The sequence below is a fragment of the Ambystoma mexicanum genome, chromosome 1q (genome assembly GCF_040938575.1).
Source record: "Ambystoma mexicanum isolate Mex_15411 chromosome 1q, UKY_AmexF1_1, whole genome shotgun sequence".
Lineage (NCBI taxonomy): Eukaryota > Metazoa > Chordata > Amphibia > Caudata > Ambystomatidae > Ambystoma > Ambystoma mexicanum.
In genome coordinates, this window is record NC_090922.1 from 1,298,425,441 (window position 1) to 1,298,451,314 (window position 25,874).

The window sequence follows — 25,874 nt, forward strand, 5'->3', positions numbered from 1 at the left end:
CTCAACCCAAGCAATTGCCCCTTTGACAGCTACAAGAGGTGGTCATGTTTCACTTGGTAAGATAAAGGGGCAGTTGTTTTTTCAGTCTTTGCATACTCAGGACCAATTAGTGAATCGAATGTTTACCACATATAGGTACAAACTTTTATGCCATTCATTTCCTTCAGTTTGGCCAAAAACACATTCAGTTTGGCAATATGCTGATGTTACCTGCAAGCACCCGATATCTAATGTGTAGGTTGGTAGGGCATTAATAACAGATATGCCAGAACATTTGAAATGTACATTTAACATGAGGCTTTATTATCTGCAATAAAGCCACACTGGTACCAGATTTGGGCTGGGTAGTCTTTCTAATTTAGGTCATTCTTTCTCCGACAAGCATCTTGGTACTGATGTGGACACTAGTGCCAATAGATGGGCGTACAAAATGATATCTTCCCAATGCCAATGGGATTTTAAAGGAAGGACTCATGAGAAGCTGATGCAGTGTCTCATGAGCACATTTCAAGCTGCATGCAAACTTGTTTGTGGGAGGGTGCAATTTCACCCTCCAGCTGCTGGTCTATCTTTGGAATGTGCACAGCAAACGTTTACATGTAGACACTAAGATGTCAGTGATTTAGTTACTCAGACCATGCAGCAGAAGCTATCCCAGGTTCAACCACTGACACCACTTTTAAATGAATGAGCATATGTGGAAAGTGGGTTTGTTTGGCAAAGCAACCTCTACTTTCTGTCACACTGTCAACCTTTAGGCCAGTATTCAGCAGAGCTATTGGTTGGTGGTGGTCTCAGTGTAAGATATCCTATCCAGTCTTAGGAATCTCTGTTATAGTTGCAGCAGCAACTTCGATATGATTGATCCATGAAATCAATGTAGCGCTTATTCAGGAGGCAATGGACCTCAGGGTATTTGGCTGCATACAGTCAAGAGTAAAGATTCGACAAACCTCAATCGCGTCTTGGTCTTTTGTCTGTCTCACACCTCAATCGCATCTTGGTCTTTTGTCTGTCTCCTTTCTGAATGTGTTTTGCCACGTGTTTTTGCATTATCAGATGTGCAAGGAGTCCACCTGACGTATTTTCCTGCTTGTGGGAGGAGCAACATGCTTTAATATGAGAAATAGAGTAGCAGCAGTAAAAAGATTATACTAACTTCATTAAACGAGGGTTCAGCAGCGGGAAGTTTGAAGTGAATCGCCAGTGGCATTCAAGGGCTTTAATACATACTTCTAATTTCCTCAAATGCTCTGCTTCTTTGTAGTCTTCTGTGAACCTCTTACTCCACCCCCAAAGAAGGCTGTTTGCAGAATAACTAAAGGATATCATGTGTCATTAATTCCAATATAGACAGTAAGACTTGCCAGCAACTTCACTGTTCTGAAATGGCTACAGGATACATTTGCAGTTCTTCAAGGTGGAGTATGGGGCAAGTTGTGCCCCTCAATGCCAGACTGCGATCAGCACAGGATCCTCCAAACATGCTACTCAGATGTGTAAGTACAAAAGTCCATAATCTTCAGATAGCGTTGCTTCCAAAGGCATGTATCCCTTGTTCCTTAACCTTTTACTTCTGAAAAATAATTGGCACTAAAGCTCGAGAAGTAAGTCCAACAATTGTATTTCCTGGTATACATCTAGACAGCTGTTTTTCATTGGGGGACCTAGGACATTTTGCCATAGGTTATCATCATAAAATAACTGAAGTACGAATTCATATTAGCCTCATTGGAGCCTCCGATAGATACAGAGAAGTGCAAGTGCAGCCTACCCTAATCCCCATTAAGTGAAGATGTATTGGGCCTGATTGCACAGTCAATAAGATGGGTGCAAAGACTTTTTTTGAGGGACCAATTTAACCTAAAATGCGGCAGCCCGTAAAAGCAGCACAATAAAGTTTTACACAAAACGCCCAGAAGCCCTTGTAGATTCAGGCAGCAAACAAATGTTCCCGATACCAGATTTAGTGGAGCCTGCAAGAGTATGTGAAGGGGTCCAATGATGCTGCTATACCCGGGTTGAAGGGATAATATCTTCCCATCATTTACCTCCCTTAACTGGCTACTGGCTGATGAAGGGTGGGCGGGGGGGATACAAAGTTCCGTACAGGACACAGGAAGTCATTATTTGGCACTGAGCACATCCTAAATCCTGTGCCGCTTCCAGTCCTCAATAATTTTTGTGGGTCTCCTAGATTCTAATTACAAGGGGCATAGATAGCTGCTCATTCTCGGTCATGGCTCCGGTCATACGGAAAGATTTGTCGTAACAATGAGAGCAGGAAACCATTGTATTGTTTTAGACGACTAATACTTCCCTGCACTTTATTTTATTTATTTATTCATTTGAATTGATAAAGCGCACATCGGCCCTGGCGCATCGTGGCGCTGTTACAGAATATTTGCTTGGTACAGATTTACATAAGAGTAAATACAGTGCAGACAGGAAAAAAGAAACACGTGCCCCGTTAGGTTACAGAGGGTCAGTGCGTTACACAAACTGAGCAGGTGATGCAGGTTTACAGAAGGCATACAGTCTTAGTTAGTTGAACAGTTTCATTTTCAGGCATTTGCGGAAGCTAGCGTAGGACTTTTCATTTCTGAGAGCCGTGGGGAGGGCGTTCCAGTTTTTTGGTGCTAGGTGTTGAAAGCTGGCGCCTCCTGCTTTGGCTCTATTGAATGATGGGGCATAGATATGGTTGGTGATGATTTAGTGGCGCCACTACTCCCCACAAATTCCACTCAGCCCTGCCATTTATTCCTCCCTTAGTGTCACGATACTGCTCTCCAGCAGTCAATAATGGGCTCGATGAAAAACAAAAACATAACAAATAGTCACTTTCAGCAAATAGCTATGACAAATAGGCTGAGCTTGGGAACTAGGTGTCGAAGTACGACATTTTAGTTTGCTAGTAGGAATCCTTTCAATGCAGCCCGAAAGCTAGCTCAGGGATTACTGCATCTACTAAAAATATCCGAGCAAACCCTATAGTTGCAGGAATTAATCCCCGACTGGCGATTCAACTTTTATGTGTGATAATGTTGGCTTTCCAATGCTCTGAGCCCATTATACCCCTCATTCACACACACCATCTAACCCAATGTACCTCATACCAATTATGAGAGAGGAGAGGGAAAGGGATTTTCAGTAGCCTCATTTTTTGGCTGTATTAAAATGTCGGCAAAGAGATCTAATATGAACTCATCTTTTAATCCAGCATCATTAAATAATACAATTAGTAGGTTTATCCTGAGTAATTTCACTTCTTGCTTTTAGCAGTTCATAGAAAAAACACATGAATGATGGGGTATAAATATGTGGCAATCTTTGTGTAGGCCAGCTGCCTGGGCTCCCTGTACAAAAGAAAGTGCCAAACGCAAACCCTCTGGGGCAGCAGTGTGGAGAAAGGTTACAGGACAAACAGAGTATTCATCTTGTACTTCATGTCCACGAATTGGATAAAATGAAGGGACAGAATCATGGAGTGGGGCCAAGACAAGTGAAGCCACCATGTTATTATGCAGTCAATCCAGTCCAAATGACTTCCCAAGGATCAAACATTCAGGCTCCAACCTCACATATTCGTCTCAAGAGGACCTGATGGGATCAAGAGCAACCCAAAAAAGGACATTGAAACTTTATACCTAATTCTCCATGGTATGGTATTGTTTATTTTTAAAGCCCCTATACACAAAGCAAGTGTTTCAAAGCGCTCAAGGAGGGAGGGAACAAAGGGAAAAACAACAGTCATTCAGAGGCCTTGAATTTCTGAACGATACAAGTCTGCCCAGGCAGAGTGGGTGCATGATACAAGTGCATATGATACAATTAACGGTGTAGATAACAAATAGGTCTAACAATGATTCTGCAGTTTTTCCAAGTGTATTGAGGCGCCACCATGCAAGGAGGGGAGACAAGAGAAAAACAGATTGCACCATGCCATGAAAATGGTCTTTCAGATCGTGCAAGTGCTAAAACAGGTGCAGGAGAGGGGAGGAGGAGGACAAGTGCAGGTGGCTAGAAGGGGGGGAGGTCCAAGTGCGCCCAGTCAGTCAGAAGGGTAAGTGCTGAGAGATGCCACTCTCAAGGATGATTGACCAAGTGCATTAACGATAAGGCAAGTGCAAGGCACGGAGGCAAGTGCGAGGGGACTGGCGAGGGTGCCAGGGACCTGTGAGACTCATAGGTACACCAGGCAGCCAGTCAGCAAGCTGCACGGAAAAGGAGGGAGAAAGGGACAGAGCGGAGAGAAAGGTTAGCAGGATAGAGGGAGAGAGAAGGAAGAGGAGAAGAGGAAGGTCTAAAGGGGTTTCCGGAACTTGAGATCAGGCTCCAGACGGATTGCGGCAGAGAGTCTATTGCAGAGGGAGGCCCCTGCAGAGGATAAAGCTCTCCCTCCAAATCTCTACTTGGATAACTGGCTCGCTCGCAAAAGGTTGAAGGTAGATGAGCGGAGGGCTCGGGAAGGACAGTATTTAGGTAGGCCCAGAAAGGTCTTGTGGAGAATGCAGAGGGTCTTGAACTTGATCCTTGCATCCACGGGCAGCCAGTGGAGGGATTTCAGCACCTGAGAGATGCGGTCCTTGGGCTTGAGGCCAAGGATAAGTCTTGCGGTTCGGTTCTGGATGAGTTGCTGAGGGCGCAGAGCAGAGGCAGGGCAGTTGAGCAAGAGGCTGTTGCAGCTGTCCAGCCTTGAGAGAACCAGGGCTCTGGAGGCAGTGAGCCACTGGGGGAAGGTGCAAAAAGGAAGAGTACCTCTGGGGAGGTGCAGCTGGTAGTTTGTCTTTTTAGAGATGTCCGAAATGTGAGTGGAGAAGAAGCGAGTGGAGCCGAAGAAGACCCCAATGCTTTTTGCCTTGCAGGTGGGTGCGGGCACATGACCAAGGGAGGCCAGCCAGAGTAAGAGTGGGAAAGCGGGAGCAGGAGTCCCAATGCAAACAAAATCTCAGTCTTACTGGCATTGAGGCAGAGGTCGTTTGCAGCACACCATGACTGAATTGCGAACAGACAGCCAGATATGAGCGAGGTGGCTGAGGGTAGCCTGAAGGAGAGTTGTGTGTAATCATCATAACACTGGAAGTTGGAGATTAAGGTGGCAATCACACATGCAAGGGCAGCCATGTAGACATTGAAGAAGCAGGAGTATAGGTTAGAACCCTCGAGAAAGCCACAGGTTGAATGAGTGATAGAGAGCAAGGACCCACGTTCCACCTGGGAGGGGCTGTCGGAAAGGAAGGAGGTTAACCACGCCAGAGGCTGTCCTGTGATACCATGACATGTTTAGTCCTGCCTGCACCAAAATATTCCAGTTTTGAAAAATTGCAAAATATCCAAAATATACTATAAACACTATGGGGGTCATTATGAGTTGGGCAGTAAGGGATTACCGGTAAGGAGACTGGTGCCGGTAATCCCTTACCGCCCGATTCTGAGGTCCCTTAGTGGGAACCGTAAGGAACGTGTGGTCTGACCATTAGGGTGCTAATAACAGGCTTGCTAGTCGCGAGCCAGTTATTAGCGCCCTCCCCATTCCCATTGAGCCCTCTGGGGGCTCAAATGGGAATGGGGAATGGTTTGTTCAATGGGGACTTATCGATAAGTCTCCATTGAACAAGACCGGTGCCGGACCCGGTATTGGAGGCAGCCATGGCGCAAATTGCACCATGGCTACCTCCAATCTCGGAATGAGGCCCTATGTCAAGAATGTGCTTCTCATAGAATAAACCTTTATTTAAGGAGGACTAGCTTCAAACAAAACTTTAAAGTAGTTTAAAATTCAACATGAGTAAACAAATAGTTTGAAAACTTTTTTCTTACAGAGTATGGACAGGATGGTTAAGGGCATTATGCCAAACGGTCTGCAAAAAAACATCCTGCAGCAAATATTCAAGGATTAGAGGTTTTTAACCAATCTTGATTTTTCACTTACATATAGTGCGGATCCCATTCATGCCGGCGAGTTAAATCCGATAGGAGGAGGAATGCTTGCCTTGCATCTATATCGAGTGTCATCTCAACTCTGAAGGACAGAATATGGTCTTCTTCCAGTGTATACAGTCTGACCTACAAAAAGCAAAATATAAACAATTGTACACCATTTCATAAAGCATTTACTTGAAGAGTGTGCCAAAAAGGTTGCCTCGTGATATTGTTATAGTTAGGTTTGTATTCCTTGGTTGATTCTCTTAGCTTCTTTTAAGGCATTTTATTCCCAACATGGCTTCCTTTGCTGTACTGAGGCTCTGACTAGAAGACCCTATTTGGGGATTAAAGGGACATGACAAAGTCATTGAGGCCACACCAGCCAAGGGAGACTGTGGGTTCTCCGCAAGCCATGGGGAATCCCCTTGCAGGCAGGCAGTGAAGTGGGGATCCCACTGCGCTCTCCCAGCCCTCCCAATGCTGGTCAAAGATGTAGAGCGCATGCAGTTCCTCCTGAATGGCAGTGCAAAATCCATAGCCGAATAATAAACTGTACACACACAACCCTGAGGGGAGAGAGGGGGGGAATATACCCGCTCAGAGCCAGAGTGTACACCCGAGAGACAAAGTCCAGCATGGGCTACAGCCTGGACAATAAAGAAAAACATACGGCAGAGACATGAATCAGGCATTCAGTTAAAGGCACACAATCAAAGAGAGCTAGTTGCCAGGTACAGTACGTGGATACTGACACACAAACTTAACAGAGAAATTGCTGGGTCAGGAAGCAGACATGGCACTCAAACTAAACCAGAAGAAAACTTCCCTCATTGTACCATTAGGAAGGGCAGGGGTTTCATCACAAGGGTAGTTAGTAGGCACAGGGAGCAAGAGAAAACCAGGAAGGAAGGAGGCAGCCAAGGAGTGTCCTTACTGTCCCAAACACCCTACTACCCACAGTATAAAAGGCAGTCAGTTTCTACTAGCCTTGTGGAGGAGATGATGGGGTTCCTGAAATGCTGGTGCTACCGAGGGAGAGAATAGCTTGAGAGAAGTTGAAGTAGGAGAGGAAGATCTGGAGAAGAGATCAAGGAGGAGAGAAAGGGAGAGCAAGACAAACTGTGAACAGGAGAATGATGAGTGCTACAGGCTAAAACCCAGGAGGGTGACAAGCAAAGCCATGGACAAGGAAGGGGGTGGGCTCCAGGGTGCTACTGAGGCCCCATACCCACGTTGAAAGTACAGTTACTGTCAAGAGTCTGAATTAAGACCTTGCGGCAGCGGCTTGCAAAGACCAGTTAGGGGTGCCAGATCTCCTTTGAGGTCTCTTAATGAGTCAGGCATGTTATATCATTGTTGGTAGTAATAGCAGGAAGACCCGGTAGGGATTAGAATAGGGTGTTAGTGTGGACATCAACACAACTCCCAGACCCTAGCGTTATTAGTCAAGTAGAGGGCAAGGAAAGTGAACCCCCAATGGGATTTTAATGAATGCAGAGCTTTCTATCATGTGTTGGTAACTCTTAAACCACCAGATCCTTTAGAAGAAGGTCTTGAACAGCAACTTAATGTTCAATTTTCTCAGGGAAATGTCAACCACCCCGTCCAGTCCCAATTTCTTAATCATTGTACAAAATCTACAAAGTCTTTTCTACCACAAATTCTCTCAAACCAAACCAAAGAAAGTTTTCTAGGTGCATTAATCAATCAGCCAGATGTCCTTGGGTTTGGTATAGGTGTCGGATGATGATGATGAGCAGCAGAGGAACTGTTGGTGCTACTAGTGGATCCCCTAGGTGCCAGGAACGAAAGCTGGATCAGGGTGGCAGATGTAAGAAGAACAGCGCCAGACTGCAAACAAGTTGAAAGTTCAATGCCAGATGATAGAGCTGGTACTGAGCTGAGAGGTGTGAGGTTCTGTGCTTATGGCTGGGTGCTGCTATCCGATCTAGGAACAACTGGTACATACAAAAGCCCAAATTGTTTAATTATCTCCCATTCTAAGCCTGAATACCTTTGGGAAAGGAAGCCCACTCACCCTATTATTTTAAGTGCTGATTCAGGTTTTTTCTCCATGGACTACAGAGTCAGAATCTGGTGAAGCAGCTTCCTGGAAGTGGCTTTAGAGTGTGGTTTGAATGATGAAACTCATCGAGAGCAAGATAATCTCTTTTTCTCCTGGGGTGCTGCCACAGTCAGATGATGATCAGGAGGTTGTTGACACCTCGTAAAGGGTTTCTGAAGCCAGTTTGAAAGGCAATATAAGCAGGCACATCTGGTTCAGGAAACGCACCGTATTCGCCTCAGCAGGGTTAAAGCCTTTCACCAAGTGCTGCCTGATGGTTTTTGTGTGCAACATCTTGTAAGAGGTATACAGGTGTTACGTTTCATGGTCCAGCGAGAGATACCAGACAGCAGCAATGCAGACATCTGAAGTTGATGGTCCTTATACAGTTTTGAAGCATTCATATATATATTAAGAGAAAATATTTGATAAATACATTAATTGTTGGTTCTGAAATGGTGAGTGAGTCTGCAGTAAAAAGGAACTGTGGCCAGGGGCTCATGCTGATGTACCTTTGATGTAAGTTTCAGTGCCAGTGGCGCAAATGACAATGAATGCCCAGTGCACGTGAATCATTTTATGTCCAGTCTGCACCATGGAGCTATTTAATAAGATAAAGGATCTGTGGGAGGAACGTAAACATTGTATTTTGAATTTCTATTGCACATCTCTTAAGGCCTCCTAGTGATATGGCTGCCCTCTGAAGTAGCCATTTGGCAAAATGGATAGCATGGTACAAAAAAGATCAGAAATAAAAACTACAAAGACAGATATTAGCATTTTACCACATCCACACCAAAGGATAGCTTAATATCCCAAGTACCACAAGCTTTTGAGATAGTCGGGTTCCTATAGAAGAGTGATGACAACAATTCTATTCTTGGATGCATGCAGGTTTTCTGTGAGAGGTACCCATCGCACACGAGATTCAATCTTTCTTAATTTCATAAATCCTAACTCCCACTATATTGTCTCTCTCCACCAAGTTATCTCCCCAGTTCACCGTCTCCAAAGGCTCTCACAGTGAGGCCTATTTTCCAGTATTATTTCAAATAAGACCGTTTGTGTCTTCGAAACACCATGCTAATCATGGTTGTGGGGCAAACGTGTGCGTTTGTCCTGAAATGCACTTTGTTGACCACCAAATGAGTGTAATCCAAAACCTGAACAGTTTTTGAAAGCTACTCCTGGACACCCCCTTGACCCACAGAAAGTTCCAGATTGGGTTTCTGTAACGCTCACCTGGTATCCACGGGGACGTCACTCAGCCTGTTCTGACCTCTTACGACCTCAAACCCTTCCCTGGAGTCTACTCGTCTGGAGACTGGGCCTTGTTTTCTTGGAAAGTGTGCTCTCCATCCTGCTTTCAGGGCAGGGGCGCGTTGATTTATGCGGGCTCGTTGCTGCCCAGTTACCTCACTGGCAGGAGTCCGACAGGTAAGTATAATGAGTCTTTTGAACAGTTCTCTAACTTCGTTCCTTTCCTTCCTTAGATGATGGCTGGCGTCCGGGGATTGCGACATGCTGCAGAGATGAGTAGCGCTGAAGGTGAGTGAGAGCGCGATGCGCAATGCGACCCTTTCGTATTTGTATTGAACCGAGTTCTTTTTCTGTGTCTTAGGTGCCGCGATGTTTTCAGCGAGGATGCCGGTTATGAAGAAGAAATGCAGTGAGTAAGCGCGGTATGCGGCACCTAAAGATGTTTCCACGCTAACCTGGAGTGTCTTTTCCCTCTTGCTGATGGATGAGAAGTTCCGGAGACAGAGTTCCCCCAGAGCGGCTTGGATTCAGGTAAGCGATTGAAGCTCGTACAGTGTTTAAAAATAAGCGAAGATTTGCTGAATGCTTACTAGTGTCTTTTTTTCTGTTCTTTTCCCTTTTCCTCAGGAAGCGGCGTGCCGGGATGGGAATGATACCGCCGAAGATGCCTGCAGAACAGAAGGAGCGATGAATGATGGGCAGAAGTGCCGTAAGGTAAGGCTGTTCCTAACAGTGTTCTTGTTCTTTCAGGAGCTGAGCGCAGAAGAAAGATGCAGGCCTACTGGAGACCGATCCGAACACGGCGAGTGTCACGCTGCAGGAGCAGAAAACGCAAAGCATGTTTCTCAGCCTGGGCGTGGCTTAAATAGTCTCTGGGTATCCCAGGTGTCTCTGGGCTGAACCACACCCAAAAGACTAGACTGCACATGCAGTTCTGGGAACCGAAATATGTGGGGCATCCATCTTGTCCCCATCAATGCACTACAAGTCCAATCCCCAATGTTATCATATGGGAGTGAGTGAGTCTGGTGCCACAAGCGCCAAGTCTGACTCCAAGTGGGTCTTTGGAGGGATGGAGCGGCCCTTGAGGGCCATGTAGGTGATCGTGGCCTGGCTCCAGTCTGACATCTTGGAGGGATGGGGACAAGAGGGGCAGGAATCATGACAGTTTCCTGAAGGTGTTCTTCCTTATCCATTTGTTGCTATGCATTCCCTGGTATTTAATTCATGATCATGCCCAAAGACCTAATGTTTGTTCCCTAGAGATTTGCCAAACCAAACATTCTATGTGTTTTACACTCCGACCCCAAGGATTGTGAGATGTGCTTTGTAGCCAGATGTCCACGACTGACTAAACATTCGCTTCAGTAGCTAAAGAGAAGGAAGCCATAATGAAAGACTGAAAAGTGGAAGACTAAATGGGTGTGAAAGACTGTGCAACAATGGAAATTATCTCATCACTGGAAAGAAACCAAGGCCAGCACTAACTGGGCATTCTTCATTTCCAGGACATGCCCACTCTCCAGGTGTCATCTAGAAGAGTTAGAAATGACCTGCAAGTGGAGTCTTAAACAATACTATGCACTAGTTTGTTTTTGAGCTGCATTGAAGGCAGGTTGCCTCTTCCACCTATTTTAGGATCAATTCCTCCCTTGTTGCGTCGGTGTAATAGTCCAAAACTCCATGCACGCTTAGTCCAAAAGTGCTTAATCAGAAATGTTGTACCATTTTCATCATAAAACAATCCCAAGTACGTACCCCAACATGCAGATACGGGGCCCCAATGTTCATAGGCTATTTTCAGATTAAAATTAATCACACAATGTAACATTCATGACACAAGTAACTGCAGTTTGCCGTTTTAAATACCTTATCGATTTCTGTTGCAAGTATCCAGTTTGATTTTGCTACGAGTATTTTCAGTGAAGACACATTGTTGTAGCTTAAATAAACCTGTAATCAAAAAGATACAAATTAGACACTACTCTGAAAAGAGAATGCTGAGATGGTACTAAAGTACTAAAGGGGCATATTAAACATGGCAGACTGAATGACAAAGACAAGTATGAACAGTCATTCTAAATAATGGATCTGGATGTATTTTTTCTGAGGTGCCATTCCACTTATGGAATGGGCCCTCATATTTTTAAGTTCTTCTTGACTTCTATTTGGAAGTGATCGATGTTAAAGAGCTCTAATTATCAGAGTAGAAGTCGAATGAAAATATTACTAGCCAATGTAAGTACAAGCTACTTACGGTAGGGCCTCATTTACTCAGAAGAGCATACCCTCATGCATTCTAATCTATATACTCGCACGTCCTTGTTGCCTACCTAGGAACATTACATCACACTTATTAAGGAGGAGGAGAGGAGATTGTATGGAGGAAAGGGGACTAGGAACACAAGAGTTGTACTCACTACTGCAACCTTACCCCCTTTTCCTCCATATGTATAGCTAACTGTCAGTCATTACTATGGGTGAAATGCAAGGGGACACCAAAGCACACATTCTTAAGTCGAAATTCGTCATTTGATCTGCAAAAGGAGCCAAATGAACAATGCTGGCAGAAAACGTGAGGAATGCCCAGGTTTCTGCCTTTTAAATCTTTTTAAAGATAACATTTTTGAAAAGCAACAATCGCTGATTGTGCGCAAACCAAATGGGCATGCAGGCATTTGAAGGGTTTGGTGATTGATGATGGTGAAACAAGGATCAATGATTCGAACCCGCAACCATCAACACTGCATGAACAATTCCAGAGAGAAATGGGGACTTGTGTCACCTGCTTTCCTGCGTGAGGACATGATAGCAGACCATGCCAGAGGACAACCTATCATGTGCGGTCCAAATAGAATTAGCAAACACAAGTTATACAGGAGCCGCTTACCTTCTGAACTAGGAATTCTTTTAAAACATAGGCAAACCGCTCTTGATTTTTTTTGTTGAAAATCTTTTAGTTTACAGTCTTTACATTTGAAACATAACAATGAAAGTACAATTATATATCATATACGTTTTCATCCCCAAACCTATTTACACTTTCCCCCCACCAACCCACCCCAGGATGCACATATAGGTCATTGGATCAGTTCAATGTGAGAAAAGTACCCCAAATCTTCTCAAATAAAGCAAGTTTCTTATCCCTCCGATATAGCACTCTTTCCACCTCTGCCCAATTATGCATTTCTGCAATCCACATCTCTATAGTAACCGGATCAGCCATCTTCCATCCTCTTATTATTTTGTTTCCCACCATTGCGCCTCCAAATATCCTTTTTTTTTTTTTTTTACAAGTAGTCAGATCTTCCAACAAGTCATCACTTCCTAGCACTATTGTCTTAAAATCAAGAGCAATCCTTTAAACCGCTCTTGGTTGATGTGGAACTCAGATGTAATCCCAGAAGAAACACAAGCTTGGTACGGAAAGTCACCTTGGCCCTAATGCACTACACAGCAGTGTCTAGTTTCCTTAACCTTCTGCCGTTGTTGAAGTGATACCACCATGATTTCCAAAGATATTTGTGCTAGAAAAGCAGCTTGGAAAGATTTTCTTTTTGCTGCTTTCGCTCTATGGAACCCCAACTGTTTTGAATCAGTCCTGACTTTTGAAGGGAAATAAAGCCTTTTTGCTTTACTTACCTGGCTTAGCTTACTGGTTTTCAGGGCTATTAGTGTAGGTCATTGCAAACATTTTTGTTCGTTTTACACTGCACACGTCACCTTACATTGAGGTGTGGGAGGGGTACTGTGTATATCTTTTTTTTTTGTAACTTTATTGTTACTTGCATGATGCATCCAGGACAGGTTAGTGGCAGCAGATATTTTTCTACAGTATTTTTTCTCACTCTTGCGTTTACCATTGCATTCTACCGCTTATAGCCTTTTAACGTACCATAAACTTGAATGCGTCTGTGCCGCGAGATTTCGCCTTCTCCTTTGGTGATCTTGACTTTTGGCCGTCCTCCTGCTCTCCTTTCGGGCCAGATACGCCAAATATGGAAAGCTCTTTCCTGAAGGAAGCCTTGCCTTTTCTGAACAAAGCAGCTGTATGTGTTTGAGGTCGGATGTGGGGGCTGGGACTCTCAGATTTCAGAGTGTGGGTGTTTGTGGGTAGATGTGGTCGCTGGAGGCCGTCTATGCTTGGACAGACCCTAACTGTTTGAATGGTGCAGATCCTTGTGATTGGTGGGCTCGAGGGCGACAATCTCGAATTTGGGATAAAGGGAGGAATGCTTCAGATAGTTATTAGAAACAGGGCCCTTCGACGAGGAGATCAGCAACCATCCAGGCAAAGCCCTGCGGCTCCATTGTTTGATCTCCTGAAGGCCTTCCTCAGTGCTTCAACCCCTGGACCGGTGGAAACCACCAGTTTCAACATCTGCTAGCGGGGCCTTCCCTCAGAAGCCTTCGGAAGTGTCCCAGGACCATTCTGCTGACTAACCAGCTCACGCCTGGTCTATCCTCACTGCAGCGGTTGCCTTCGTAAGTATGGACATGGGCCTCCACAGATACTCAACGCTTTGGGTCTTCTACCACCACTTGACTGTGGTGTTCAATGCTTTCTCCCGCCTGCATCGTGCTCTGGAGGTCCTCTGGGCTTGTCACCATTTTGGTGGTCCTTTCTTCTTCATGCCATCTTCATCATGCCAGGGTCATCCAGCTATCCAGCGTCAGTCAGGAACAGTCTCGCCAGAGCACAGAACCACCAACTAGCTGGATCTAAAGTGACTTCTGCATCAGTGAGCCCTAGACCCCCTCCAATGAAACCAAGACACAATATAAGTGGGCCTATTTGATTCAAAAGCATCAGAAGTGTGGTTTTTACATTATCAAAGTGCAGGGGGTGATACAATCATGGTATAGGCGAAAATGATTATCTCAGAAACCATCTTGCTAGGTTTATGATATGATAGTTTATGATATTTTATTTATATAGCGCCTATTCACAATGTATTTCAAAGCGATTCAAGGCAAGGGAGGGAACAAGGGAAAATACAATGGCATTCTTACAGGCCATGAACAGTAAGGATATGAAATTAACTATCATACTCGGCCTGACGACATTTCAGATAGTGCAAGAGCTAAGACATGGATAAGGAAGGGAGGGGGAGAGTGGGAAGGAAATGGAAACAGACAGGCGACTACCGTACTAGGTCTGACGGCATTTCTGGTAGAGCCAGAGAAAACAAAAGGTGAGGGAGAGGGGTGCAGTAAGGGAGGGGAGGAACAAAACAAGCGACTATCATACTAGGCCAATCGAAATTTCAGATAGTGCTGGAAGGGATATAGGGGGGGATGAGGAGGAAAAACCAGTAATGGGACGGTGGAGGAAACAGACGAGGTTGCTATAATATTAGGTTCAGGGACAATTCTGATAGAGTAAGTGCATAGAAGAAAGTAAGGGGAGGAGATAGAAAAAGGGAGAAGGGAAAGGAGGAGAGAACAGAGAGTAAGCAGTCAAAAAGAGTGGAGAAGCAAGAGTGGAGAGCGAATACAATTGTAGAAGTCAGTAGTAACACATAATGTTGCAAGCCAGGATACAAGATGAAGATGGGAACAGCATGATTCAGGCCCACCATGAGTACAAGATGCAAAGGAAGTCCAGCATGAGAGTTGAGAAAGGGTGACGATCCGTGAATAAATGAAGTCCATAAAACTCAAATCCAGCACTGGCCACAAGACAGTGATGGTGACACCAGAATGTATCAGGACAGACTCCTGCAGAAGTAGGCTGGAGGAGGTTAAGGGGGAGCAGGGTAGAAGAATCAAGCAAAACATGCAACACGTGTGCGAGAAGGGGGGCACAAGAAAACATCACAGGGGGACCTGAGGGGTGGGGATTGCCTGTGGGGACTGAGGGAGTAACACATGTTGGTGCATGCTTACCAGCTGTCTGAGCAGGGGGGTCAGGCCCTGGGTCCTCCTGGTCCGAACAGGTCCAAACAGGAATTGCCCTTTTCTTCGTCTGCCTTTTACTGCAGACGCCCGGGCGAGAGACACCCTTGATCTAATAGTTAAGAGCAGTAAGGAAGAGGGAGGGCTAAGAAGCTGGGCGGTGCTTAGACCATGTGACAGAGATCCACTTGCACCTGCTCACCATCTACCTCAGTTCAGGTTCAGGGAACGGGTGGAAAACCTGTCCTTACTTTTGGAAGATCCTGCACGTGTGGTGTGGTAGGTCAGAATCAGGACTCCGCCAATGCGAAATGGTGCAACATTCTTTTATTTTGTCAGCTACAATCAATTTTCCCTTGTTTGCTTTGCCTAGTCTAATAAAGAAAGATTGAAAAAAGCAGCCTGTCAGAATGTGTGTACACTAAGAACAGTTCTCCGTCCAGAATTCTGTTTGAATCTATTGCTGATCATATTCCTAAAAGAAAAATCTAAATTACAAAAATAATAATAGAAAGGCTTAGAGAGGAGGTTAGGAATGCAAGAGGCTGGCTGCTGGATTCTGACATCCACTCATGTCCCTGGTCAGTGAAGGCTTTTTGGTCACAGTTCCCGTAGATATAAGATAACTCCTGGGTGCTTGGTACTCCACAAGGAATTTCAGTTCAAGTCTCACTGGTCTCCTCCCACTCTGGAAGCCTCTCAGTCTTTTCTCCATCTCCTCTTTTCTGAGGTACTCTCAGTCATTCCTCCCTCTCTGGAGTCTTCTTACTTCCCACCTCCTACGGTATTTGCTGTCTTTGCCCCACTCTTGGTTGCTTCTCTTTTTCACTTCCACTCTTTTTGGGGTATTCTCGCCACTCCGGATCTCTACTCCTGTTCAGTCCCCACTCTGGGATGTCGGCCTCCCCCTCACCATCTCCTTGTGACTACGCCACTGCTCCAGAACTTCACAGTCTGGATCCCCACCCTAGGATACGTTCTGTTTCTCCCAACTCTGGGCCTCTTCTCCGTTTCACTCCCCTCTCAGGGATGTGCCTTTTCTTTCACCACACTGGGGCTCTTCTTGGCTCTACTCCTCCCTCCTGGGGGATCTCTCTCCCCATGCTGGTGCCCTTCTCTTTTTCACTCACCACCCTCAGATACTTTGTTTCCCTCTCTTTTGGCTGCCTTCTTTTCCCCTGGAGCCACCACGTCACTGCTTGCTACTTGCACTGTTCTGTGAGATGGGATTGGAGTCGGCTAGTCCGCCGGTTACATTTTGGCTACAAGTGCGGCTTTTCAGCTGGGCTCTTCTTCAGTTTGCCAGTCTTTATTCCTTAGGTGTGGAGCTTCCAGGTTGGCCAGGAGTCCATGTGCGATCCGTCAGCCAGGCTCCACAACAGATGGGAGAGGATCTCCCTTCTCGTTGCTCCATATGCTAGGCAGAGCCACTTACGTGATGGATCAACTAGCCTCCCAATCGGCTGTGCAAGGGCCTCCTTGCCTCATTCCTGTAGCCTCTTGGGACTACCCCAGCCTACCTCCCGTGGCGTGTCTCCCTTCTTAGGTGCATGTCCTCGGACATTCTCCATCTCTCTCTTGCAAGCTCCTTCCTTGCTGGCTTGCTGGCTACAGCTATTACATTCCGTTGGGCTTGTTATAACTCATCAGTGATTGGTTTGTGGCGGTACACTGCTCCATGAGGCTGGTTTCTTTATTTGTCTTCTGTCTTGATAGGAGATTGGGCCCATGTAAAGTCAAAAGACAAGTTAACCATTTGAAAAGGGTTCATGTGGCAATTAAAAACTCTTGTTCCTAGACATCCCACAAATGAGTTATTAGATGTGGGGGAGGGATAGTGGTTTATACTTTCTCAGGGTCCCTTTCCCCAAAGGGGGAGTCACCCCCAAAGTGATCCTGCTTGCCCTTTCCCCTAGGGGGTCTTAAGCGTAGTGGGCTCACCTCCCTATTCTCAAAGGCAGTGGCGCCCCTTGGGGAGATGTGATGATCTTCCTGGAATTGTCACAGTAGAAAGAGAAGGGGAGACTGCTTCAAAAGGTGTAGGTCACAGAACCAAACCCTGTTGGGCCAGTGAGGGCTATCAAAATCAGTGGCTTAATTGGAGTTTGCCAATCCTTTTGAGGTGGAGCGGAAGAAAATACAAAGGGCTTTATGCTGTTCCAAGGAAGAACGAACATGCCCCATTGGGTGACTCTCTCCCATCCAATTGGTTTGAAGCAGCAATTAGCAAATGACAACCATCTAGGGCAGCCTCAGGTCAAGTAGTCAGACTTTGTTCAGTTCCTGTTCTTTTCGGGAATGCATCAGATGGCTCAGAGAACCCTACAGCAAGGTTTCTACAGTGCGAGTGTGTTTAAACGTGCTGTACAAACCACCTACAGATCGAAGGTCAGGATGCAGAGGGTAAAGACGTGGTTCCCCCTGCCAGTTGAAGTAGTAAAATCACATTAGTGCCGTCGGTGTAAACAAGGAATCATTCATGGAGCAGAAAAGGGTGTTGGAAGGAATTTCCAGCTAATGTTTCTTGAAAATTTAAGCAGGCTCATGAAAGTGTCCTCTAAACACCTACAGTAGCTTTGGTGAAGCATCCAAGGGACAATTCTTCAGTATGTGAGAAATCGTAAAAGTGTATTAAGGTATGCCTACATTTCGCAGCTCTACGCTTAATAATGGGATCCCCTCCAACTCCCCTCAGTCCCACGCTCCCCTACCAAATCCACTGGGTCTTCACATCATTCACTCCATAGTCTCCTCCCTGATACCAATTTTTTTCCCCTCCATTTCCTTATCTTCTCGGCGCTCCCAAAACCCCAACTTTCTGGGCTACCCCAGCCATGCCCACAGCAGATCCACCCTCAGCTCAGCTAAACCTCTACGCCGTCTAGCACATCCGCATAGGCATGTTTCACTAAATGCGTTCCTTGTTTTTCTCCTGCTGACCACTGTGGACACTTTGGAAAAATAAAATGTCACAATACTTGATCAGTGTTGCACGTAAATATGTCAAATGTATTTACCGAAGCGGGCAAGAATTAACTTTAGAACTTAAAAAGCTATGCAGGAGTGGTCTTTTGTTCGACACCGGTTAAGTAGGGCTAACAATAAATACAGTACTACTGGCAAAAGCCACAGGTCTCTTTACATTGGGCATTACTTCATACGATGTTGAGGCTTCTCTTGCCACTGTGTTAGCAAAATGTTACTGGCAAAGCCTTCAAAGAGTTCCTGCAGTCTGAGTGGGCAGTACAGTGGTCTATGGAGTCCCCGGGCCGCATTGATGCAGCAGAAGCTGGAAGATGCTCCTACTGAATTGTAGACCTTTATAGTGTTCTCAAAGGTTTTCATTACTGTCAGTGGTACAATTTCATCACTTTCTTGTATCAGGGTCTGCGCAGGAGTTCGGCATATCACGGAAGGAAGTCTCCAAAGCTTAAAATTGGCTGTTCATACCAGCTTGAGGGAAGAATGCACTAAGCTGGTCCTATTCTAGTCACTATTAAAAGCTGGTGTTTGCCAACATTGGCAGCACGATGAGTCTTGAAGATGTGCAAGCCTGGCAGAGTGGCCTTATGATTTGTTTTGGGTTGGCTTCCTGAGTTCAACTTGTGGGTTAAGTGGCAAATCTGCTTAACAAATGCAGATTGTTGGAGCTCACCCATGCACTGGAAGGTCACCACATTTTTCCAGGCATATTTCCAGGCTGTCACTCCAAGTGTGGCTACAAGGTTGAAACGCAATACCATTTCAGGATCCAGTCATATCTGGTTCTGGCTCAGTGACCATTGCTACCTGAGGCTTGCAAACGTCATTAGGATATACAGCATTATTCATAACACATTAAGTTGTTGTACTCTATATTGGATTTCATACAGGACTTGCCAGGAGGGATGTCAAGAAGGATTTAAAAATTCAACCCAGGGTGTGATTATTGGTAGGCCAACCTATTAGGTTGAACAGGAAAGACACTGAAGTCTAGCCAAAGCGCATCAAGGTAGTTAGCAGAGCAGGATGACCTAGACTCAGGAGGGTCTAGGACTACGATTAGAATTGTTTTTTTATAACATGCTTAATACAAAGCGGTTTCTAAGCGCATAGCCGAGATTCAAACCTGTGCTGCTCTGTGTTGTCTTGCTTCCAAGACGAGCAATTTGCCACTGAGATATAGTACCTGTGCCTAGAATGAGTAACATACCGAGCATTTCAATAATTCCAGTTAAACAGATAAGAACAAAAATATACAATTATGTATTAGGCCTTTAAAATACACCCTAAGCAATGAAACATTCAGGTAAGTATTGTCCCACAACTACTATCAAACATATATACACATCCACAATTGATGGTTCTGACTAGGACCCCTACACTTTAGTTACAAAATAGAGAGCATATCAAAGGCAAGACTTACAATAACTTTATGCAATAAATTGAAAGCAGAGAGAAAAAACAGTTTATTGAAAACCAGTGAAACACAGATAAGTAATGAATATAGCAACTCCAAGATAAAACACTTATGAGCACACCTAAAATGAATTCCCAAACTCTTAGTAAGTCTAATCCTGCGATAGGATGTGTCCTAGTGCCTAAGGTTACCAGTTCCATGGGTTACACTGTTCGGGTAGGTTTACTATAGGATTTAGCAGTGCAAGTAGTTGCAAATAAGTGTACGAGTAGTTTAGAAAATTTCAGGTAAGTGTCTCTCACTATGCTGATGACCTGGTTATCTTTTAGTACACCTCACGTGGATTACCACACTCTTTAGATACACTTCAATAATATGCCCTGCTGAAGGGCCTGGTTACCAACAACTCTTAGACCAAGTCAATGATTTCTTCCAATGATAAATGCAAGGGGTAGAAAAGGGTGTCTCTGAAGCTTGAATACTAAATTGTAGAGCAAGTCACATTATATAATTACCTTGGGCTCCCTTTCGATCCCCGGCGATCCTGGAACATACATCTTAAGAAGCCAAGAGGTAAAAGTGCAACAGCTTATTGGGGGGTGAACTCACTTTGCGAATGAACATGCCGGTTATTCTCCTCTTTAACTTATACAAGATGGAGATAAGACCTGTTATGCTGTATGGATCCAAGGTATGGGCCAGGAAACTGGTGGATAGATGGAGCTCGATTGAGAGGCGCTGTTTGAAAACCTTACTAAAATTCCTAGTAGTAGTCCAATCGAATGTATCCTCCTAGAAGCGCGATTGAGCTCTGTACTCTGTCCCTTATAAATAAATAAATGAAATCTATATCTGAAAGTCTTACAGGCAGAAGACAATTGCATTCTTCACCACAATGGGCGGCTAATTGGGTCTACAGTACTTGGCTGTGGGGAGGTCACCATTAATAGGTTACATAAAGAATCATCACATTGGTTTGTTAGATTTGGTATTCCCCCAATGGACTATTCCCCTTCTCAGCTAACAGCTAAGCATACAAAAAATGTATTGAGGAAACAGATCTAGAGCAATCTTTGACAAACGAGGTAACTAAATCACTATCGACTGAAAACATCCAACATTAAAAGCTAAATGTTACGGCTGGCGATAACCTACTGCGTATCCAAGCAATTAGATCATCTCCAAATACTTACGGATTACATTCAATATAATTTCTACTTTGTAAATAGCTGGGGGGAGGCTAGGTCTCACTATGGAAATGAGAGAATGCTGATTGTGTGGAGTTATCAAGTTGGAAACCATTAAACAACCATTAAACACCTGGTACTCGAGTGTGAAGCCTCAACAGCTATTAGAAAATCAGACTTGTCCGAACGTGGCACTCGCGAGACTCATGATAGTTTGATCAATATATGGTCTAACTTCTTCGAAGGAAACAAAGTTGGTATAATTTATCATCTTACGAGTTTTGGGGGAAAATACAAAGGATTTTTAACATTTTAGGCATGTAGTTCTTTTACTTGATTTTAATGCTTCTTTTATGGATATGAATCCGTTTTATTATGAATTTTTACTGAAAGCTTTTATTAAACTGTAATGCATATTTAAAAATAAATAATAATAAACTACAATAGGCCGAGGAGGGGATTCTTCACTAGATCACCTCGATCTAAGTCAAGAAACAGAGATAGTAACAGGACTTTAAACCTTGTGAACCCATGTAAACCTATAGTGGAGGGGGAAGACTAAACAGGTATGTTAGCTTACTCACCTTACTCTGATTTTTCTCCGAGACCACTTGAAGGGTTTTGAAATCCTTTGGGGCTATGCTTTTCTCTGCTTAATACATGAGCAAGGTCCAGGGGTCACAGGTGCAGAGGTAGTTTTCGGATATAGGATTTAGATTCGGTCAGTGATTGTACCTGTATTCACATTCCAGAGACTGGCCAGCTAGGCATCCTTGCAACGCAAAGAAGACTACTTCTGCAGGGCAGGCAATCTCAGGAGACCTCCAGGCTGGGCCATCTTAAGCACTTTTGGGGCCCGGGGCATGAACACTTTTGAGGCCCCCCTCCACCAATCCAAAGGAATTAAGGGATCTAGACTATTTGGTCACGCCCCCCTCATTGCGATCACATCCCATAGCTAGGTATATTTGTTATCATTATTATAGTATTCATTGAGCATGGACATAGCTCCGAGAAGCAGCAGAGTGCTTTACAGATGTATACAACAGTACTGATGCATAACAGAGCTCTTTTTAGAGGTAACAACAGAACATATATTCAGCGGGGGCAGGATACAGAGGGACACAGAGGAGGAGTACAGCTGTACCAGGTGGCAGGGAGGATATGCGGTCACACAGCAATCAAAATAAGCACGGTTACACCCTTTCAGTCCCCTTCCCCTCTTTCTTCTTGAGATAATCAGAATGATAAACAAGTAGCATTTCAAAGCCAACATTAGCAGTCCACGACAAGGAGACTTGTGTTATAGCATAGGTACAGGACACCATTCATCAGTAGCAACCACAAGGAAGGTATACTGGCCATAGACTAAATGCATGGCACAGATCATATGAAAAAAGGTGCACATAATCCAAAATAGGCAGAGGACTGAGATTAGCTGCTCCACAGACTACAAAAAATCTCAAGCATGGATACAGGAGACCAATTGGAATCTAGGAGGAAGCTACACATACCATATCATAGATAGTCGATGAAGATTATAAACTACCAGGAGGGTGTCCATATCCAGACATTTTGAGATTAGAAGAGGGACATGGTTTTCGAGAAGTGTTGCTATTAGAGAGCAAAGAAACAAAGGGTTGTAGTGTGCAATATAGCAATGCTCACTATTATAATATAGGGAAAAAAAACAGTAAACCATGAGTGAGGCATTCTTGAAGATCATACCCTGAGGACGAAATCACTATGAAGGGAGCCAATTTTGCAAGGTTTAGCGACTGCCAATTTTGACAAGTTAGGCAGTACATGACTAAATGAGATGCCAAGGATTACACATTTGTAAAGAGGTGAAGATGGGATGGGCCCACTCTGCAATTTCTGCACTTTTACACTTTCTTTTCCAGTGAAAATTAACTGAAATAATACCATTTAATAGAAAGGATTTGGCAAATACAAAAATCTCATAAGCAAACATGATCATTTTAAAAAACTAAATGTTAATGAAATGGGTTATGAAACATGGAAATGACTCTAGCTTCATTGGATCTATCATAAAGGGAAGTGTATAACTACCAGCATGCTAATTGAAGTTATTTTAAAGATTTGATCTGTGTTTCTTTTTTGTATTTCATAGCTTTAAATAGTTCCAAAACACGGGCTTGTGAAATTGTTATTTGTAAACATGCGGGAAGAAATCTGAATTGTAAAAAAAAGCAAACCGTTTTTTTTAGTCAAATGAGCAGACCTTCAAATATGTTTGCTAGAGGCCTGTGAATTATGGTCCGCATTCGTCTGTTTAGAACCCCTTCCACTCAAATGTCCAACATAAAAAGAGAGTTCAGGTAATGGGCTAAATAATGCCACCAGCTGGTAAGAAGGCAAACCTTTTTACAGAAGACAGCACAGTCATGTAAGTGATCTGATTTGTCCAGGATCACTGCATTGTCTGCTGGTAAAGCAAGGATAAGAGCATGAAGGTTTTGCACTTTGGTTTTGCAGTCTTAAATTATGGTACCTAATCACCTCTCCAGACAAACAGTTTATACTCATCATTAGGGTGGCTGACTAGGTTTTACAATGCCCCAGCTGAAGGAACCAATTTCTAGACATTCACGGTCGTAGTAACCTCTATCTGGTGCAGGTACACTGCTGATAATAGCACCTGTTGAGCTACAAAGCAAAGTACATATGCATGCGGATTTATCAACTTCAGATATACAAAAGGCTGAGTCAGCCTTGCAGGAACTTGCTTCTGTAATCTTGCATATAAACACAGATCTCTGCAATGAGTGCTTAACACACTGTGCCAACTACTGAACTATCGCAACACTTAAAAATCAGGTCACCAATCAAAAACCAAGTACAAGATTTTGCATAGAAGGCTATGGGAGGAAAGCAGCAAGAAGAAAATGTTTCCCAACAAGGGATAACACCCCATGTATAGCTGAGTCTACCTCACTAGAATTGTACACAAAAATCACCACCTAACAGTGAAGTCCAGCAGCCAACTGCGAAAGGAGACTCGATTGTGGAGTCAGGGGATTGGTTCGGTGAACCTGTCAAGACAAACGCAAAAATATCAAATCTACTACTGTGGGCAAAAATGGTCGGATACTGGTAACAGGATCATCCTCCGACACTGGAAAACCAAAACTATAATTGACAAATGCCTGACATTTTAGTGTTTGAAACAATAAGATGCAGACTTCAGGAGCAAGAAGAACTATTCATCAACAACTGAAATACTTTTTTAGAGATGCACACAACTTTAGACCGATAAATATTTTGAGCGTTTTGAGTTGAGAAACTTTCAAGAATAAGGTTAACGGAAACAGTGAATAGAACAGACTATTTGAATGATATAATGCTTTTTTAAATACAAATAATCCTTTAATATACTCTAGACAGAATTGTGTCAAAGTTAATTTTTGCTTTTACAAAATGTTCAATAAAACTGAACAAAAACAGGAAATGTACAAATTCAGGGGCCTCGCGCCAATGGCAGAGTTTTGGACTTCCGTAACGTCAATTGAAAAGTTGTGGCATGAGAGATCTTGTACTAAGCAAATGTCACATACAAACAGGATGGCCCTTGTGCTACCCCTTGCAGTACACTAAAGAGTCTGTGGTGAAGGAGATTTATGGATCTGGGGGAAATAAGGACTTGCGGTTGTCAGGAAGCAACCATGCGCACTACAAGGTGGCAGGTTGATGGAGCTGGTCCCAGGAGTCTGTAAGGTGTAACTGCAATATCCCGAGTAGCAACCAAAGGAGAGGCAAACATGCTGTTTGACTAGAACTGATAAGCCAATGGCATGTGGCCAGGAAAAAGCCTCCTGTGGCCCATATATATCCTATGAAGGAATGGTAGTGAGTTGGGAAGGTAAAACACTTACTCGCATTGACAGACAGGCCACCAAGAAGATCGGTGTGCAGGTATGTCCAGAGAGCAAAGTTCATTTTCTCTGAGGTAGGGAACCCCGATTGGCCATTCATCCAAGTAGAAACAGATGTAGATTTGCTTCAAACTGAGAAAACTCGCCACCAAATTCATTACCATTGAAAGGAATTTGTATTGATACTGTGACAACTGCTCCCACCGGGAAAAAAGTAAGTAGTGAAGGTGTGAAGCCCAGTTGATAATGCCAAGGTAGACACCCTTGAGATACACAGTATTTGTATTATTGAATTTGTATTTTTGTTTCATATAGTGCAAACCTACGTAGGAACCAGAGAGCAGTACATGTCGTCCAGGCTAACCAAGGAGGAAATGAGAGGTTAAAATATGAGGCATGCAATGATCCGGTCAAAGGTGCAGGATGTAATGTGAGCACGCAAAGAGCCTAGCTAACACGTAGGTATAGACTGAAGAGTACGATCTGAAGTTCCTTCTGTACTGCAAGAGCATTTCAGGGATCATTACTGCCAATAGGATGGTGTTCCAGTAGACAGCGGCGAAGCAGAAGGCCGGTTTCCTAGTTTCTTACTTGCACACTAGATTTGTTGGGTTATATTGATGGCCTGGCGCCTAGACAAGTGCCTACAAGGCACCTACAAAGTTTTGCAGCTAGGTAGGCAGTGGTGGTTGCTGTAGTGGTAATACAGGCCGCATTAAAGAGTATTTTGGCTTGGATGGTGAAAAATGTAGTCACATTTATGGTTTTCCGTTGAGACATGTAGTAGCTGCTGGAACAAATTTCTGCAGCAATGTGTCGGATTACCAGAACCTGGGACTGTGTGTCTGAAGTTCTCAGGTGGAAGGAAAGGTGTCTCATCTTCCACAGGAAGGTTACACTGGTACCATGTGGTTTGGGCCTTTTGTTGATATGTTGTCAGAAGGAAAAGTTACGGTCTATAATGAACCCGAGTGATTTGGCAGTCAGGGCTAGGTGAGGTGCTGAGCTAGGCTTCCGGTAACTTGAAAAACTGAACCTGAGCCTGGCTAATCATCTTGCATCTTTCCTATGGGAGGGTGAGGTTGAAGAGGGAAGAGATGAGATTTGCCAGGAGTTCCGGACAGAGCGCTGGCTGGTTGTTCTGTGATGGAGAGTGTTCGATCCGATCATCAGTGGAGGGATGGAAATGGTTACATTCCTCAAAAGGCATGTCCAGGACTTTTTTTGTTTTTGTTTTCCTGAGT

At 44.2% G+C, this 25,874-nt stretch overlaps 1 protein-coding gene across 3 annotated transcripts in view; it reads right to left on the minus strand.

Annotated features, from left to right (window-relative positions):
* The window catches only part of ACOT11 (acyl-CoA thioesterase 11), a 1,040,268-nt gene that overhangs the window by 98,576 nt on the left and 915,818 nt on the right, over window positions 1-25,874 (minus strand). For all 3 annotated transcript variants that reach the window (XM_069642127.1, XM_069642125.1, XM_069642126.1), the window contains 2 exons: window positions 11,120-11,203; window positions 5,933-6,066 (listed from right to left, as the gene is read on the minus strand). In XM_069642127.1, coding sequence (XP_069498228.1) covers window positions 5,933-6,066; window positions 11,120-11,203 — 218 coding nt within the window. The remainder of the gene's footprint in view (window positions 1-5,932; window positions 6,067-11,119; window positions 11,204-25,874) is intronic.